General features: G+C 44.2%; 1 protein-coding gene and 2 long non-coding RNA genes across 3 annotated transcripts in view; 2 read left to right on the forward strand and 1 right to left on the reverse strand.

Annotated features, from left to right (window-relative positions):
- LOC309523314 (PABIR family member 2-like) overlaps nt 1–1,311 on the forward strand; it is a 38,483-nt gene extending 37,172 nt beyond the window's left edge. Inside the window, 1 exon segment of the mRNA XM_082207115.1 lies at nt 4–1,311. Within this exon segment, the coding sequence (XP_082063241.1) occupies nt 4–42 (39 nt within the window). The 3' untranslated portion in view covers nt 43–1,311.
- Nucleotides 1–18,429, forward strand: part of LOC309523341 — a 708,831-nt gene that overhangs the window by 270,900 nt on the left and 419,502 nt on the right. The window lies entirely within an intron of this gene.
- LOC309523349 overlaps nt 1–18,429 on the reverse strand; it is a 521,358-nt gene that overhangs the window by 265,812 nt on the left and 237,117 nt on the right. The gene's annotated exons all lie outside the window — the stretch shown is intronic.

The raw sequence follows: 18,429 nt of genomic DNA on the forward strand, positions 1-18,429 counted from the left end.
CGAACCCCCTTCATCTTGATGGATGACCTTTCCCCCAGGTGACTCCCCCCTGCCGCTCGCCTGGATGTCCGCCCGTGCCGTCCTTTCGCTATACCCGCCTACAGAGAAATTGGTGGCATAAAACCCCTGAGGGCATCCGGATTATGAGCGCAGAGTGCGAAATGCCCACGTCAACCTTCCTTCTCGGCAACGTCTCCTGGCTATTTTAATCCTTTTAAGGGATGCGTCAGGTCCCGGCGGTACCTGGCTCACCGGTTTCCCTTTTAATTCTTTTGCCAACATCTGCTCGGTTTTCCTTTTAACTACCAATTATTTTGACAACAACTGCTCGGATCGGGACTTTCAAAGAAAGTGAATCCACATTTCCTCCAGATTCTCGGAAAAGCACCCAATTTATATTCGCGTTAAAAATATCGGCGAGAAACCAGTCGCCGTCACTTGTTCCAAAGGTAAGAATGTAGTTGAAATAAACTCTGTTGCTCTATGTCAGGCCTACGCAAATTTGGCCCTCCAGCTGTTTGGGGACTACAACTATCATCATCCCAGACCACTGGTCCTGTTAGCTAGGGATTGTGGGAGTTGTAGTCCCCGAACAGCTGGAGGGCCGAGTTTGCCAATGCCTGGTCTAGATACTTGTTTAGAAAGAATAATTCTCCTTTTAATAGACACATCAGGCCCAATGCTGCCTGGTTTGCCGGTTTTCCTTTTAACTACCTGAAGGAGCGTCTCCACCGCCATCATTCAGCCCAGACGCTGAGATCCAGCACCGAGGGCCTTCTGGCGGTTCCCTCATTGCGAGAAGTGAGGTTACACGGAACCAGACAGAGGGCCTTCTTGGTAGTGGCGCCCGCCCTGTGGAATACCCTCCCTTCAGATGTGAAGGAAATAAGCAGCTATCTTCTCTTTAAAAGACATCTGAAGGCAGCCCTGTTTAGGGAAGTTTTTAATATTTAATGCTGTATTGTTTTTAACACTTGATTGGAAGCCGCCCAGAGTGGCTGGGGAAACTCAGCCAGATGGGCGGGGTATAAAGAATAAATTATTATTATAAATTATTATTTTGCCAATGTCTGCTCGAATCGTAACTCTTAATTCTCGGAAAAGCTGTTGCGATCGCTTGTTCTGAAGCAGGCACAGGCAAACTCCAGCCCTCTAGATGTTTGGGACTACAACTCCCATCATCCCTAACTAACAGGACCAGGGGTCAGAGACGATGGGAGTTGCAGTCCCCAAACATCTGGAGGGCCAGAGTTTGCCCATGCCTGTTCTGAAGGTAAGAATGGAGTTGAAATAAACTAGATCAGACCTAGGCAAACTCTGCCCTCCAGCTGTTTTGGGACTACAGCTCCCAGCATCCCTGACCACTGGTCCTGCTAGCTAGGGATCATGGGAGTTGTAGGCGAAAAACATCTGAAGGGCCGAGACTGAGGAAGCCTGATCTATTCCTTCTCACAAGATCCCATCGGCCTTAACTTCTTTTTTCTTTTTAAAAAAGAAGCAAACAATTTGTAATCTACTGTCTCACACGCTATTTATTATTTATAATTCTATAAAATAAATAAAATCATAATCATAATAGTAGTAGTCTGGTGATTTGTTAGAGTATTTATGAAGCCCTTTCCCCATGTTCTGTGAGTGCTGGCTGGTCTGTATTGATAGGCAACGTTGTCCTATTTGTAGGATTCCGGTTCCAAATGTTTCTTGTCGTCCACATTTGGAAAACTTTGATTTTCTTCCTTCCTTCATTCCGAGAAATAGCACGGAATTTGATGTGAGATTGTGCTCATCTGGCTTGGAAAAAGGAGAAAAAAAGGACATTTGGCTTTTCCCTTCCTGGAATTTTCCTTTGGAAAGCGTTGGTTTGGAATTGGAGTTGTACCTCTTGTTACCCCTATTCCGGTTTTCGCCTGCGGAGAGTTGGTTTCCTCAGCCACCACTGCTCTAGATCAGGCATGGCCCAACTTGGCCCTCCAGCTGTTTGGGGACTACAACGCCGATCATCCCTGACCACTGGTCCTGTTAGCTAGGGATGATGTGCGTTGTAATCCCAAAACAGCTGGAGGACCAAGTTGAACCATGCCTGCGCCTACTATGGACGAGCTTCCCTGAAGTGCAAATACAGCAGTACCTCCGCTTATGTAACCCTTTGGTTACGTAAACTTCGGGATATGTAAGTGGCAACCCCAGAAGTGTTTTACCGGGTTTTGCAGCTTGCGCAGAAGCGCTCTACCACGCCGCGCACATGCACAGAATGACACCTCCGGTTGCAAAAACCTCGGAATCCGGCCAGACCTTCAGAACGGATCCTGTCCGCAACCAGAGGTACCGCTGTAATGTATTAGTGTGTGTGTGTATATATATATATATATATATATATATATATGCTTTCGTAGATTTTCACGGGTACAGGAATGCAGGTTTTGGTGTCTTCGGGTGTCTTCCCGTGTAAGAGTCGGGGTGTCTGTGCGACGTTTCGACGAGTAATTAAGTAATTAAGGAACAAAAGAAGAAAAGGCACACTAATCTAGGAACTTCCTCTCTGCCCAGAACGTTGGAGGCTATACACCACACCCCTCAACAGTATTTATAGGAACTCAAACACCAGACTCTGCTCTGTTCCAGTAACAAGAAGCCGAAAGCACCAGCCTGAAGATGACGAGTGAGACCTCGTCGAAACGTCGCACAGACACCCCGACTCTTACACGGGAAGACACCCGAAGACACCAAAACCTGCATATATATATATATATATATGTGTGTGTGTGTGTGTGTGTGTGTGTGTGTGTGTGTGTGTTGCAGATTTAGCAGTCAACAATTCATCCGGTATGGTTGCAAAAGCTTGTCCTCTTTTCTCCTTTTGTAAAAAGGGCGCCAGGGGTCAGCAAACATTTTCAGCAGTGGGCTGGTCCACTGGACCTGGGGGGGGGGGGCTGGACTATATTTTTTTTGGGGGGGGGATGAACGAATTCATATGCCCCACAAATCACCCAGAGATGCATTTTAATAAAAGCACTCATGTCAAAACACGCCAATTCCTGGACCGTCCGCTGGCCGGATTGAGAAGGTGATTGGGCCACATTCGGCCCCTGGGCCTTAGGTTGCCTATCCATGCTCTGGGCCCCCTCCCATTTTCTTAAATCTGAGTCTCCAAAAATAGGGGGCGTTTTATACTGTGGGCCATCTCCTTTCTCTCCCCCCCCCCCGTTTTCTTAAACCTGAGTTTCCAAAAATAGACTGAAAAACATGACAGCTTCCACTTGGCGTTTTATCCGTATTTAAATTTGCAATGCTCACAGTCAAATGAACGTTTCAGATAGAACTGCCGGCTCCTATGGCAGTCAAACGCTAAAGTCGACGTGAATTTAAAAACATGCAATTTAAAAAGAAAGCAGAAATGAGATTTTTGCATGGTAGACCTAGGTAGAGAAGTTTCTGCAAATTCCTTCGACCATTTCATGGCTGTCTGTCGAAAAGTGCCTCCGAGCATGCGAGTCTTTCCAGTGAAAACAGAGTTAAAGCTTTGCTTTCCAGAAGAAAAAAAAAAACAATGCAAATCGCCAGATGATTTTTGCACCCAAACGGGAGTCAGAGGCCCACGTTCAGGATGCAAATTTAAAACGCGATAAGAAAAGGAGAAAAAAGATAAACATCCAGTTGTGTTCTCACTCATGTTCTCAGGATGACCATAGTGATAAGACCTGCAAGAATCAGAGGAAAAAATCCAGTTATTTCAGCTTAACTCGAGAAATAACCCACACCGAGAGGTTTGTTAGGTGTGGGGGGCACGCATGAAAGCTTGTTCACCGGGAGCCAGATGCACGTTTGTTAATATTTGTGAAATGTAGGTTGCATAGACAACTGATCTTTGTACAAACGCCGAAATGTCAGGGGGCTCAGATATACTTTCAGTTGCAATCAGGGTGGATTGGATTCAAATCAATTTCAATCACGATTTCAATCACTAGTCAGTAAGCATTGATTTAAATAATATTTTTTTCTACAGAAAGGTTCAGCCTTGCTGCCATCCTCTTCATATTTGATAAGCACAGGAAGGTTTCCTTTTTGGAATAAGTTACAGAAAGGTTCAGCCTTGCTGGAATCCTGCTAATATTGACAACCAGAGGGAGGTTTCCTTTTTGGAAGAGTAAAATTTCAGAATCGTTTTTACAGTTCTATCAAAAATGACTGATTTGGTTCTACTATTCGAAATACATTGACAGATAATGATGAAATGTTGGTGAGGTTTCATAAGCTAACTGTTTCTATTTGGACAGCTTTTCTGCTGTACTTAATTGAAAGGAGAGAAAGAATCATTTCCTTCATCACAATTTAAACCATTTATTTAACTAAAGCAATAACATGCTAGCATATGGACCCATGTTTGTTAACTGATGGGGTTGAACGTTTTTTAAAAAACAACTTAAGACTGAGTTTTAGCACACATTAAAAACTTAAAACAAATCCTATTTCCCGATGAATAGCTTTTGGACTATAATGTAACCTAAAAGGAAAACTATAGAAAGATTCTTCCTCCAAAAGCATTTTATTTCAAAAATCCAATTTTTAAAAACTTTTTTAAAAAAACCATTGATCTTTATCCACGCTGGTTGCAATTTTGCTGGCATGGGCCTCACACAGTGACTCGATTATAGGTTGTTTTTTAAAAACGTTTCTATACGCATTTTCATTTTTTCACTTGGTCCTGCCCCAAATCACATAATGTAATGACGGCAAAAAGATGCGTACCTAATACGTAAGCTGCTACTAACTTTTGATTCACACTTAAGTGGAGGTAGAGAGGCACGAGGGAATCCCCTTCTCCCAATGTGGGAAGCATGAGAGCCGCAATGCACACGATTCCGAGGAACACGGTGAGCAAACTCGGCCCTGATGAGGCATTTCTGTTTTCTGGAAAAAGGAAAAGGCATTTGACATTATGGAAAGGGGCAGAATTTCTTTCCTTTCCTTTCTTCCCCCACTCTTTTATTGAATTTAGTAAATAACAAAACTTTAAAAAAAATCTTTATTATGTTGCAAAGTAAATAAATCAAAACAAAACCATACATAAAGAAAAATATTAAATAAAATAGAAAGAAAGAAAAAAAGAAGAAAAAGAAAAAAGTACAGTTGAATAAAGAAAAGTATAATATTTCAATACAATAAACACTATTTTACAAAATAATAATAATAATAATAATAATAATAATAATAATAATAATAATAATACTTCCATCACTCTCACATTTCCTTTCACCTTTCATATTTTATCTGTATTTCAGTATTATTTTCCTCTTAATATATAGATTTGTATATATGTTTATTTTCCCTTTTCTATTCACGAGGTCATTCTAGACACAGCCAAATTTTTACTTTTGAACCTTGTCTTTCTGAATAGTCATTCAAGCAATTCCATTCCTTCTTGACTGTATTCATTGGCTTTAGTCTTATTATATCCATCAATTTGGCCAGTTCCAAATATTCACATAATTTACATAACCATTCCTCTTTGGCCGGTACCTGGTTACCCTTCCAGTACTTAGCCACCAGAATTTTCGCCGCTGATGTCGCATACAGAAAAAAGTTTTTTCTTTTGGAATACAGTATCACTGTTCAATATTCCCAAAAGATATTGTCAGGGAACTGCGATCGGAGGGACAGGTGGTGGAAGGGCTCACGGAGGTTGGGAGAGACCCAGCAGCTGAAGCAGGAACCAGCAGGGGGAGAGGTGGGTCTCTGAGGGAAAGTGAGCAGGAGGGATGGCTCAGGGACACTTCCAGCGAGAACAGTGGGGAGGTTTCTGGACCTCCCATAGGGAGACCCACTCCTCGCCGGAAACTGTCACGCCGCGAGTCCAGAAGACGTGTTTCCGTTAAGGAGCTTTTATGTTGGAAGCGATTCCGAAAGCAACCACTGTCGGAATCTACCAGTGACTAGAGGAGCCATGTCTGAGGGGCTCCGTCACAGACAGAGGTTTGTGGACTTGAACAAACTCTGAGGGACTACGATTTTACGCACAAGCAGCTCATCATCCCTTCACAGCATTCCGACAGTCTTTGTAAGCAGCTTGTGCAGGAGAAGGCATCATGAGCAACGCAGCCGGAACCGGAGAAGCGGGAGCGGGTCCAAGCCTGGAAGAAAGGTACTGGGTGTTGGAAGTCCAGCTAGCGCTGCAGACGGCGAGGCTTGAGGAGAGGAGGGCTCTGGATGCAGACATAAAGGGGAAAGCCACCCAGCTCACCAGAAAGGTACCAGGATTGGTGCAGAAGTTTGGGGGGGAGCCCAAGGACTATCATGCCTTTCGGACAGAGATGCAATATGCCCTCAATCTGCAGTTTGATGAATTCCCTGACGAGGAATCGCGAGTGGCTTTCGTGATTGGGCATCTTGAAAAGGGGGCGAGAGACTGGGTTAGACCCCTGATGGCAGCGAATAATGACATCCTAAAGGACACGAGGAAGTTCTTTTGCGCCATGGATCTGATGTTTTCCAGCGATATTGAGCAGGGAGTGGTGCGCAGACAGCTAATGGCTTGCAAACAGGGGAGCCGATCTGTCCGTGAGTACTGGACTGAGTTCACCATGCTGGTTCACAGATTGGGGTGGGACTTATCGGCGGAACCCATTCAAATGCTATTTGAAGAAGGGCTTGCTTCGGCTGTGAAAGACGAACTTTCCCGGGGTCCCAGGGCGGATTCTATGGACCAGCTGACCAAATCTGCGCTGACCATAGGAGCGCGCCAGGAGGCGAGAGCCTTGGAGAGGCGGGAAGGGAAGGGGGAACGTTGGAAGGAGTTCCGCATTCCAGACATTCCAGAGCCAACTTTCCCGCCGGCAGAGCCGATGGAAATCGGAACAGCGCGCGCAGTTTCAAAGCCCAGTAAGGGGGGAAAGAAGGAGGGAAAAGGCGCCCGGAAATGCTATCTCTGCCAACAGCCAGGTCACTTACTGCTTAGGACACTGTCTGGGAGGGGAGAACCCAAGAATGACGGTGGCCAGGGTGGCTCGGCTGGCCGTGGAACAGAAAGGGGAGGTGCCACCACAATATGCTGATCTGAAGGAGGTCTTCAGCGAGAGGGAGGCAGATAGACTACCCCAACACACACAGGCCCTTTGACTGCCAAATCAACCTACTCCCAGGGGCTCAGTTGCCGGTGGGCAAGCTGTATGCCATGTCCGACCAGGAAATGCAGGAGTTGCAGCAGTTTATTGACAAGAACCTGAAGAGGGGGTTTATAAGGGAATCAGCGGCGGTGGGGGGCAGTCTGGTGTTCTTTGTGGACAAAAAGGAGACTAATCAGCCCAGGTTGGTCGTAGATTATGGGGCCTTGAACCTGGTGTCAGAACCCATGACCTTCCCAATGCCAAGGATTGACGACATTTTAACCCGGGTGAGGCAGGGGAAGATTTTTACCAAGCTGGACCTCAGGGGGACATACAATTTAATTAGGATAAGGGAGGGGGACGAATGGAAAATGACCATGTTCACCCCCCTGGGGGCCTTCGAGTACTTAGTCATGCCATTTGGATTACAATCGGGCTCCGCCTGCTTTCAAGCATTCATGCACCACGTGTTGGGGCCCCTGCTGTACAAGAATTGCGTAGCTTTTTTGGATGACATCTTAATCTATTCGGACAATGAGAGGCAACATGTCAGAGACGTCAGGGAAGTGCTGAAGAGACTGCAGAAGCACCAGTTGTGGGTCAAGCTGGAAAAATGCCAATTTCACGCCAGGGAGGTCGAGTTTCTGGGGTACAAGTTGTCAGACAAGGGCCTAGCTATGGACCCAAGCAAGGTGAAGGCAGTGCTGGAATGGAAAGCCCCCAAAACCCGGAAGGATGTGCAGAGGTTCTTAGGGTTCAGCAACTTCTACAGGAAGTTCATAAAGAACTTCGCTCACTTCCAGATCCAAAATGTCTGTGTTCTCGAGGAGCATCTATTCTTTCAACCAGCAAAACGCTGCTGCTTCATAATACAGTTTTAAGTCCGGCAGGGCAAATCCCCCTCTTTCTTTTGCATCTGTAAGTACTTTAAATTTTATTCTGGGCTTTTTGCCCTGCCAGACAAACTTCGCAATATCTTTCTGCCACCTCTTGAAACAGTCCATCTTGTCAAGAATCTGCAAAGTCTGAAACAAAAATAACATTCTAGGCAATACATTCATCTTAATAACTGCAATTCGGCCTAACATTGACAGTTTCAAATTTGTCCATATTTCTAGATCTTTTTTAATTTCTGACCAACATTTTTCATAGTTGTCTTTATACAGGTTTAAATTTTTAGATGTCAAATGAACCCCTAAGTATTTGACCTTCTTAACCACTGTCAAACCTGTCTCTTCTTGAAATCTCTCCTTCTAAAACTTTTTTCTAAAACTTTAGTTTTTTGTTTGTTCAATTTAAATCCGGCTACCTGGCCAAATTGTTGGATTATCTCCAACACCCTTTTGGTACTAGTGTTTGGCTCTTGTAAGGTCAGTACTAGGTCATCTGCAAATGCCCTTAACTTGTAATGTTTAGCTCCGACCTGTACACCTTTAACCTGCTGGTCATTTCTAATCATATTCAGCAACACCTCCAGAACCGAAATAAAAAGCAATGGGGAAATTGGGCACCCCTGTCGTGTTCCTTTTTCTATCTTAAGTTCCTCAGTTATCACATTATTTACAATCAGCTTGACTTTTTGTTCAGAATATATCGCACCCATACCATTCTCAAATCCTTGGCCTACCCCCATCCCATGAAGATTCTTTTTCATAAAACTCCAAGAAATATTGTCAAAGGCTTTCTCCGCATCCACAAAAATCAACACTGCTTTGGTGTTTATATTCACCTCTAGCAATTCCAGAATGTCTATTATATTCCTTACATTGTCTGATAAATGCCTTTTAGGGAGAAAGCCTGCTTGGTCCTTATGAATCTTCTCCATCAACACTCTTTTAAGTCTTTTTGCTAAAATGTCTGCAAAAATTTTGTAATCCACATTAAGTAATGATATTGGGCGGTAGTTCTTAAGTTGAGTCTTTTCAGTCTCTGTCTTTGGTATGAGTGAAATATACGCTTCTTTCCACGATTCTGGTGCCTTCTTTCCCTCTAGGATCTCGTTGCAGACTTCCTTTAACGGTTGAACCAACCACTCCTTCAATGATTTATAATATCTGGAAGTCAGTCCATCTGGCCCTGGAGATTTGCCCAATTGCATATCCTGAATGGCACCCTCTATCTCTTGTTCTGTTATTCTCTGGTTTAAATCCACCTTGCTTTGATGAGAGATTTTTTGTAATCCATATTTGTTAAGGAATTTATCTATGTCCTCTTCATTTTGTAATCCTTGAGAATAAAGTTTTTTGAAATAACTCAAAAAGCAATTTCTAATCTCATTAGGTTTAGATATATTCTTTCCGTCCACTTCTAGGCTTGTAACTGTATTTAATTTCTGCCTTTTCTTCAATTGCCATGCCAGAAGTTTACCGCATTTATTTGCCGATTCAAATGTCTTTTGTTTCATTTGCTTTATCTTCCATTCAATCTCTTGATTCATCAATTCCATATATTGTGTTTGATATAATTTAATCTCTCTCAGAATCTCCTGGGACTTTGGTTTTAATCTTAATTTTTTCTCTCCTTCTTTTATCTTTTCCAAGATCTTTTCCTTCTTCTCATTCTGCTTTCTCTTCTTTATTGAATTTTGTTGAATCAGAAATCCTCGCATCACGGCTTTACTTGCGTCCCAGATCACTCTTTTTTCCACATCAGTCTTTAGATTTATTACAAAATAATCCTTTAAAGTTTTTTGGGCCTTCATGTGGATCTCCTTATCTCAAAACAGGGTGTCATTCATCCTCCATCTAAATTGACCAGTTGTTGTAAGTTTCATTTCCATCTTCACGGCGTTGTGGTCGGAGCAAGTTTTTGGGCAGATTTCTACCTTCTTAATCTTTGGAGCCATCCCACTAGTAATCCAAATTTGATCAATTCTGGTCCAGGTCATCATTGCTTGGGAGAAAAAAGTTCCCTCTCTCTCCAGAGGGTTCCTCATTCTCCATATATCTATTAAGTCCATATTTTCAGTCATTTCAAAGAAGGTCTTCGGAAGTCTCCCTTCCTTGGAGATTGTCAGTCTTTGTGCTTTGTCCATATTTGTAGAGACCACACCGTTCATATCTCCCATGATTATTACATTGTAATCCAGATAGTCCATCAGAGTTTCATGAAGCTTCTTAAAGAATTCCGCCTTGCCTTCATTCGGTGCATAAACTCCAACTATTAAAATTTTTTCTCCTTGTGCTTGTATTTCAACTGCCAGGTATCTTCCTTGTTCATCTTTAAACATCATTTTTGGGGTCCATTTCTCTTTTACATAGATCACAACTCCTCTTTTCTTGACTTTGTCCGATGAAATAAATTCTTGTCCTAATCTTTTATTTATAAGTAGTTTCCTGTGTACCCTGGTTACATGGGTTTCTTGTAGGCAAATCAAATCCAATTGTTCTCTTTTCAAAATATGAAACACTTGGCGTCTCTTCAAAGGCATGTTCAGCCCATTACAATTCCAACTAAGGAATTGCAGGGCCATCTTGTTATTTTCCCGTTACTCCTCCGACCGCTCCAAGCTGTTGCTCTTCCTCTGATGGTGGTGGGTTAAGCCCAAACGGCAGGTTCAGAATATCTAGTGCTCTCCTTTGTTCTGCAATTGGGTCCACCGTCCCCTTCTGTAGGTCCTCTTGGTTTCTCTCCAGGAACTTCTCTTTATCTTGAATTGTCTTTATTTTCACCTTCTTTCCCTTATAGTTAAAGGACAGACCTTGTGGGAACTCCCACCTAAAGAGGATGTTGTTCTTCTTCAGCAGGTAGACCAGATCCTTATAGAAGGTTCTCACCTCCAAGATATATTTAGGGATGTCTTTAAAAATTTGTATAGGTGAATTTTCAATTTCCAAGGCCTTTTGGTAGTGTAGTTTTAATTTTTTGTCCCTTTCTTCCTTGGATCTGAGGGTAATTAAACAATCCCTCGGAGTCTTTTTATTCAGTCTCCTGCCCAATCTGAATGCTGTTGTTATCTTGAATTCTTCCTCTTCCAAATCTTCCCAAAAGTCAGCAAACTTCTGTGTTAGGAACTCCGCAAGGTTGTCCTTTTCACTCTCGGGAATTAATCTTAATTTCAGATTTCTTTCCTTTCTCTGTAATTCCATCAAAGACAAAGTTGCATCATGTTCATAAACCTTTTTAGCAATCGGTTCTAGCTTCTCCTGTGTCTCTCCGGCGATGCTTCTGGCGTCCTCTGCAATTTTGCGTGTTGCAGAGTTTTCTTCAATCAGCCTGTTTATAGATTCTGTATTACTTGTCACACTTTTTGTGTTCAAATCCAATCTCGCTGTTAGTTCTGTTAATTTCTGTGTATTTTCTGTACTCTGCTTTGTCAAAGTCTCCAAAGATTGATTTATCTTGAGTAACGCCTGTGTCACTGACTCCATGGAGGCAGCTGTCACTTTTTCTTGTCCTGCTGTTCCTGTGGGAGTCAAACCTGATATTGAGCCTCTTTTCTTTTGTTGCTGTTGTTGCTGTTTAGCTTTGGCTCTTGTTGTTATCTCTTCTACTGGGCCACTCATGTCCCAAGGACGTTCCCACAAAAACAGTTCCCTAATGGAAAATCCCACTGTCTTAAACCGTTGCAGCCGTTACTTTCAACCCTCTAGGGGGAGCAAAGCAAAATGTCCAAGTAATGAAACAAAGAAGTTGAAAACAAGTATATCAGACGCCGCTCGAACCGTGGGAGAGGGTGGCCCTGGACTTTGTCACAGATCTGCCCAGCTCGCGAGGCAAAACAGCGATACTCGTGGTCGTAGACCTGTTCACCAAGATGGCGCACTTCTTTCCTTGCGCGAAGGTGGCCACAGCGGAACAGACCGCCAAGCTGTTCATAGACCACGTGTTCAAAGTTCACGGCTTACCGCGGTCCATCCTGTCCGACCGGGGTCGCCAATTCGTCTCGAGTTTCTGGCAGAAGCTGCTGGGCATCCTGAACGTCAAGATCAACTTAGCGTCGGCACGACACCCACAGACCAACGGACAAGCGGAGAGGGTCAACGCCATCATGCAGCAGTACCTGCGATGCTACGCAAATCAACAGCCCTCGACCTGGGTAGACTACCTACCGTTGGCCGAGTTTGCCTACAACAACACGAAGCACGGGTCTACAGGGGTGACACCGTTCTTCGCCAACAATGGGCGGCATCCCCAGAACCTTCCCGGGGTTAGAGACGAAGGGGGAGGGGGAGCCACGGGGAGCAGAGTACTTGGCAGCAGAGTTACAGGAGGTCCACGAGCAACTCCGAAGGACCTTGGAACTAGCAAAACACGCCTACAAAGTGCAGGCAGACAGGCACAGGAGAGTCGGGGAGGACATCCAGGTGGGGGACTGGGTCTGGTTAGCGGCCCAGGCAGTGCCGGCCAGAACGTTAGCTAAGAAGAAGCTCAAACACAAGCAGCTAGGGCCTTACCAAGTCGAGGCACAAATCAACCCAGTGGCCTTCCGGTTGACACTCCCGGAGGGCTCCAGAATGCACCCGGTATTTCATAGATCAGTCCTCACACCCTACAAGGAACCCCACAGGTTTCAGGCACCAGGGACCGCACCTCACCCACTCAGAAAGTCGCCAACGGGGGAGGGGTCACCGAGGGCGGCGCCACTCAACGAGGTCACGGAGATTTTAGACTCGAGATGGGGGGAAGAGGGAGTTGAATATCTCCTTGCCAGGGAAGGTACCCCGGCCAGCGCCAACAGGTGGGTGCCGGACTATGCTTTGGAGGAGCACTACCTCAAAGACGAGTTCCATGCACTCTTCCCGCACAGACCTATGCCGGCAGATTATTTCGACGACTGGCTTTTCACACCCAAACTTTCAGCCAGCACGTTCCAGGGGTTCTCATCGGCTGAGGAAACGGCGCCAGACACAAGCTCCCCGGAGGGATCACTCTCGGGGTCTGCCACAGACCGCTCTTATTGGTGGGACACTCAACCGGAGGTGGGGTGGAGCAGGGAACTGCTAAGGGGACCCTGGCACGCAGCATCACCCGAGGTAACAGGGGGAGAGACGGACATGGCCGTGTTGGGGGAGGACATTGGGTTCGAACACGAATGCAGAGAGATGGAAGCAGAGGAGATCGACGTCGACGAGCCCATTACGGACCGGCCGGATCCAGCTGGCCGGCTGCACAACAGGGGGAACGAACTGTGTCCCACACTCACCCCCACAGCACTGGAGCACCAGGAACCCGCACCCGAAGAGGGGGAGGGGGGAAGGGGGGGCTTCGAGGGGGGGTGGATGTCAGGGGCTCAGGAACAGAGGCACAGGGGAGAGAGGAGATGGAGAGCGAAGGGGAAGGATCTGAGGGCAGCGTAGGGGAGTATGGCAGTGACCCGAGAGATTCCATGAGCTTCTCCAGCGAATCAGAAGATTCCCAGAAGGAGGTGCCGATGGTCAGGGCAAGGGGGGCCAGCGGGGACTCCCAAAGCAGCAGCTGGAGATCAGGGCCAGCTTCCCCACCAGAGCGTAGTGGGGGGGAGGAGTCCCAGGTGTCAGGGCCAGCGTCTCCTCCAGCAGGGAGAGAAGATGAGTCGAGACTGACCACACCTCCATTGGAGAGTGGGGGAACGGAGGGGAGGTCAAGTACAGCTAGCCTCCTCGAAGGGGGAAGCAGTGACAGGAGCAGTGTAACGGTCAGGAGGAAGGTTGCCGGCTGGGCGCGCACGCCAAGTTCAAATGTACAGGCGCGCGGGACAGCAGAAAACCCGGATCGGGAACCAGGTCCTAAAGCCCGCCGGAGGCAGGGGGAAGACTCAGGGGACTCAGCGTCAGAAGAGTCTAGGAAGGGCGAGACCCCAGCTGACAGGCGGACCCAGAGGAGGAAAGAGCAGAGGAAGAGGTGGAGCAAGGCTAGGGTCTTAAACTGGTGTCTGGGGGGAGGAGACTCAGACGGAGCTTCAGCGGTCTAGAGTTTCAGACGTAGAGCTGCACGCTGCTGATGTGAAAGACAAACTGAACTTCAATAAAGACTTTTGTATATAACCACGAACTGGCGTTGGTCCTTTGTGAGCTGGGACCTCGGGCAGCTCTGACAGTAAGCTCCGTCTCCGAAAAGAAATTATTTTTTTTTTTGCGAGCTCACGAAGATAGGCAGAGATGACTACTGAGGAGAAGGTGACAGCACTGCAAGAAGCAGTCACAAGGCTTTATGCAGAAGTAGCAACCTCCAGAAAGAGAGAAGAGGAAGCAGAAGCGCGCTGCCGAGATCTGCAAACCAGGTGGGAACGTTTGGGCAAAGAGGGGCTGCCGGGACCCAAGCCGGAGGGAGTTGGCCTCGGGAAGAGGGGGGGCAGCATCGTAGCCCACTTTGACGGGACCCTGCAGCAGTATCCCAACTTCAGAGCGGACATAGTTTTCGCGCTCAATTTGCTTCGGAAGGACTTTAGAGATGAGGAGGAGAAAGTAGGCTTCATAATAACTCATCTGCATGGGGAAGCTAAATCGTGGCTGCGCAATTTATTATTATTTTTTAAATAATTTTTTATTGGTTTTACAAAATTTTAAACAATACGAACATATAAAAAGACATACAAACACATATAGTTTCATAATTTTTTTTCATAAACCTCATTTCTCAGACTCCCCCATACCTCCCCTTTCTGCATCCCAATGTCCAAAGTTTCCCAGCAACTTCCGATTAAATCTGTCAAACATATGTTTTATTAATCTTTCCTTCAGTCTAATCTTATATCGCTGTAACCCTTTCTTTCTCAAAACCTCGACATTCTAACATTCATCAAGTCTATAATAGCCCTTAAGATAGATTTTAAATTTCTTCCATTCTTCTTCTGCCGTCTCCTTCCCCTGGTCGCGGATTCTGCTGGTCATCTCAGCCAGTGTCATATATTCCATCACTTTCATCTGCCATTCTTCCAGAGTGGGTAGGTCTTGTGTCTTCCAATACTTTGCGATGAGTATTCTTGCTGCTGTCGTAGCATACATAAAGAAAGTTCTATCCTTCTTTGACACCAGTTGGCCGACAATACCCAAGAGAAAGGCCTCTGGTTTCTTAAGGAAAGTACATTTAAGTACCTTTTTCATTTCATTATATATCATTTCCCAGAAAGCCTTAATCTTCGGGCACGTCCACCAAAGGTGATAAAAAGTACCTTCAGTTTCTTTACACTTCCAACACTTATTGTCAGGGAGGTGATAAATTTTTGCTAGCTTGACTGGGGTCATGTACCACCTGTAGATCATTTTCATAATGTTTTCCTTTAAGGCATTACATGCCGTAAATTTTATACCGGTGTTCCACAACCATTCCCAGTCAGCAAACATAATGTTATGACCAATGTCCTGAGCCCACTTAATCATAGCCGATTTAACTGTTTTATCTTGTGTATTCCATTTCAGCAGCAAATTATACATTCTTGACAGATTCTTAGTATTGGGTTCTAGCAATTCAGTTTCCAATTTTGATTTCTCCACCTGGAAACCAATTTTCCTGTCTTGTTTATAAACCTCCATTATTTGATAATAATGGAGCCAATCTCTTACTTTAGGTTTCAATTTCTCATGACTCTGTAACTTCAATTTGTCTCCATCTTGTTCCAAAATTTCCCAATACTTTGGCCATTCGGCCTCCATATTGAGTTTTTTCAATGCCTTAGCCTCCAAGGGTGACAACCATCTAGGGGTTTTATTTTCCAACAAGTCTTTATATCTTATCCAAACATTAAACAACGCTTTTCTGACAATATGGTTTTTAAAGGCCCTATGCACTTTGATTTTGTCATACCATAGATATGCATGCCAACCAAATGTATTATTAAAACCTTCTAAATCTAAGATATCTGTGTTCTCGAGGAGCATCCACTCTTTCAGCCAGCAAAACGCTGCTGCTTCATAATACAGTTTTAAGTCCGGCAGGGCAAATCCCCCTCTTTCTTTTGCATCTGTAAGTACTTTAAATTTTATTCTGGGCTTTTTGCCCTGCCAGACAAATTTCGCAATATCTTTCTGCCACCTCTTGAAACAGTCCATCTTATCAAGAATCTGCAAGGTTTGAAACAAAAATAACATTCTAGGCAATACATTCATCTAAATAACTGCAATTCGGCCTAACATTGACAATTTCAAATTTGACCATATTTCTAGATCTTTTTTGATTTCTGACCAACATTTTTCATAGTTGTCTTTATACAAGTTCAAATTTTTAGATGTCAAGTACACCCCTAGGTATTTCACCTTCTTAACCACTGTCAAACCTGTCTCTTCTTGAAATTTGTCCTTCTCCATATCTGTTAAATTTTTTCCTAAGACTTTAGTTTTTTGTTTATTCAGTTTGAATCCAGCTACCTGGCCAAATTGTTGAATTATCTCCAACACCCTTTTCGTACTAGTGTCTGGCTCCTGCAAAGTCAATACTAAGTCATCTGCAAAGGCCCTTAACTTGTAGTGTTTAGCTCCGACCTGTACACCTTTAACCTGCTGGTCATTTCTAATCATATTCAGAAATACCTCCAGAACAGAAATGAAAAGCAATGGGGAAATTGGGCACCCCTGTCGTGTTCCTTTTTCTATCTTAAGCTCCTCAGTTATCACATTATTTACAATCAACTTAGCTTTTTGTTCAGAGTATATCGCACCCATACCATTCTCAAATCCTTGGCCTACCCCCATCCCATGGAGATTCTTTTTCATAAAACTCCAAGAAATATTGTCAAAGGCTTTCTCCACATCCACAAAAATCATCACTGCTTTGGTGTTTAAGTTCACCTCTAGCAATTCCAAAATATCTATTATATTCCTCACATTGTCTGATAAGTGCCTTTTTGGGAGAAAGCCTGCTTGGTCCTTATGAATCTTCTCCATCAACACTCTTTTAAATCTTTTTGCCAAAATGTCTGCAAAAATTTTGTAATCCACATTAAGTAATGATATTGGGCGGTAGTGTCTGGTTTAGGAATCAGGGTTATATGCGCTTCCTTCCAGGCACCTGGTATATTCCCTCCTTGCAAAATGTTGTTCATCACATCACATAACAGTTGGTCCACCAACGTTTTATAATATTTGGCCGGTAATCCGTCCGGGCCTGGGGCTTTACCTAATTTCATCTTTTTTATCGCTTCTTGTATTTCTTCTTTCGTAATTGGTTTATTCAATTGTGCCTTTTCTTCTTTTGTTATGTATTTTCCTTTGTAATCTTCTAAATATTTTCCTATTTTGTTTGTTTCTTCATTTTCTCTTTTATATAGTTTTTCATAATATTTATGGAATGATCTCTTTATTTCATTCGAATCTTCTATTTGATGTCCTTCAACTTTTATCTTATTTATTACACTTTGTTTTTGTCTTTTCCGTAACTGCCATGCCAAAAATTTTCCTGTTCTGTTGGCTGATTCAAAAAATCTCTGCTTCATTGATTTTATTTTCCATTCTACCTCCTGATTTACCAGCATTGAATATTGGGTTTGTAACATTTTAATTACTTGTTTATTCTGATCGTCTTTGGGTTTTATCGTTAAATTCTTCTCACATTCTCCTAATTGCGTTAGAATATCTTCTTTCTTCTTTTCTCTTAATTTTCTTCTATAGCTGTTTTGCTGTATTAGGTGACCCCTCATGACGGCTTTGCTTGCGTCCCAGACTATGTCAATATTAATATCATTATTTAAATTCCATTTAAGATATTCTTTCAGGTTGTCTTTAGCTTTTTCAATTACTTCTGAGTTCTCAAAAAGATTTTCATTCATCCTCCATCTATATATACTTTGCACTTTACCTTTTATTTCTAAGACTATGGGGTTATGGTCTGATAGAGTTCTTGGCTGTATTTCACATTTCAAAATTCTTGGAGTTAGGTACCTTGAGGTCCAGACCTGATCTATCCTCGCCCAACTCTGGTGAGGTTCCGAAAAGAATGTAAATTGCTTTGTACTTGGATGTTTATCTCTCCAAACATCTATTAAGTCCAGATTTTCCACCAAATTGAACAAGAACCTTGGTAATTTCCCTTGATTACCTTTCTTCTTTTTTGTTAGCCTGTCCAATTCTGAATGTACCACTCCATTGAAATCTCCTAATAAAATTATTTTTTGATCCTCTATTTCAATAAATGTGATGGCCTGGAAATCCAATTCAGAGGCTGAACTGGAGGAATCCCAGCCTGCACAGGAGTCCCCGCCTCCAGGGCCGGCTGAACTGGGGCAGGGCCTTGATTCTGAAGCGCCTGCACCTGTGCCGGATCCTCAGGAGCAGGCACCAGGTGAATCCACTCTAGCTCCGGAGGTGGTTGAGGACTCAGGGCCTACAGGTGAGTCTCCCCCTGGGTCCAGTAACCCTTCAGCCTCTCCTGAACTGCAGAGGCTCAGGGCAGAGAGGCGAAGGGAACTGGTTTCTCC

Source organism: Podarcis vaucheri (assembly GCF_965113315.1).
Source record: "Podarcis vaucheri genome assembly, chromosome: W".
In the NCBI taxonomy this organism is placed as follows: domain Eukaryota; kingdom Metazoa; phylum Chordata; class Lepidosauria; order Squamata; family Lacertidae; genus Podarcis; species Podarcis vaucheri.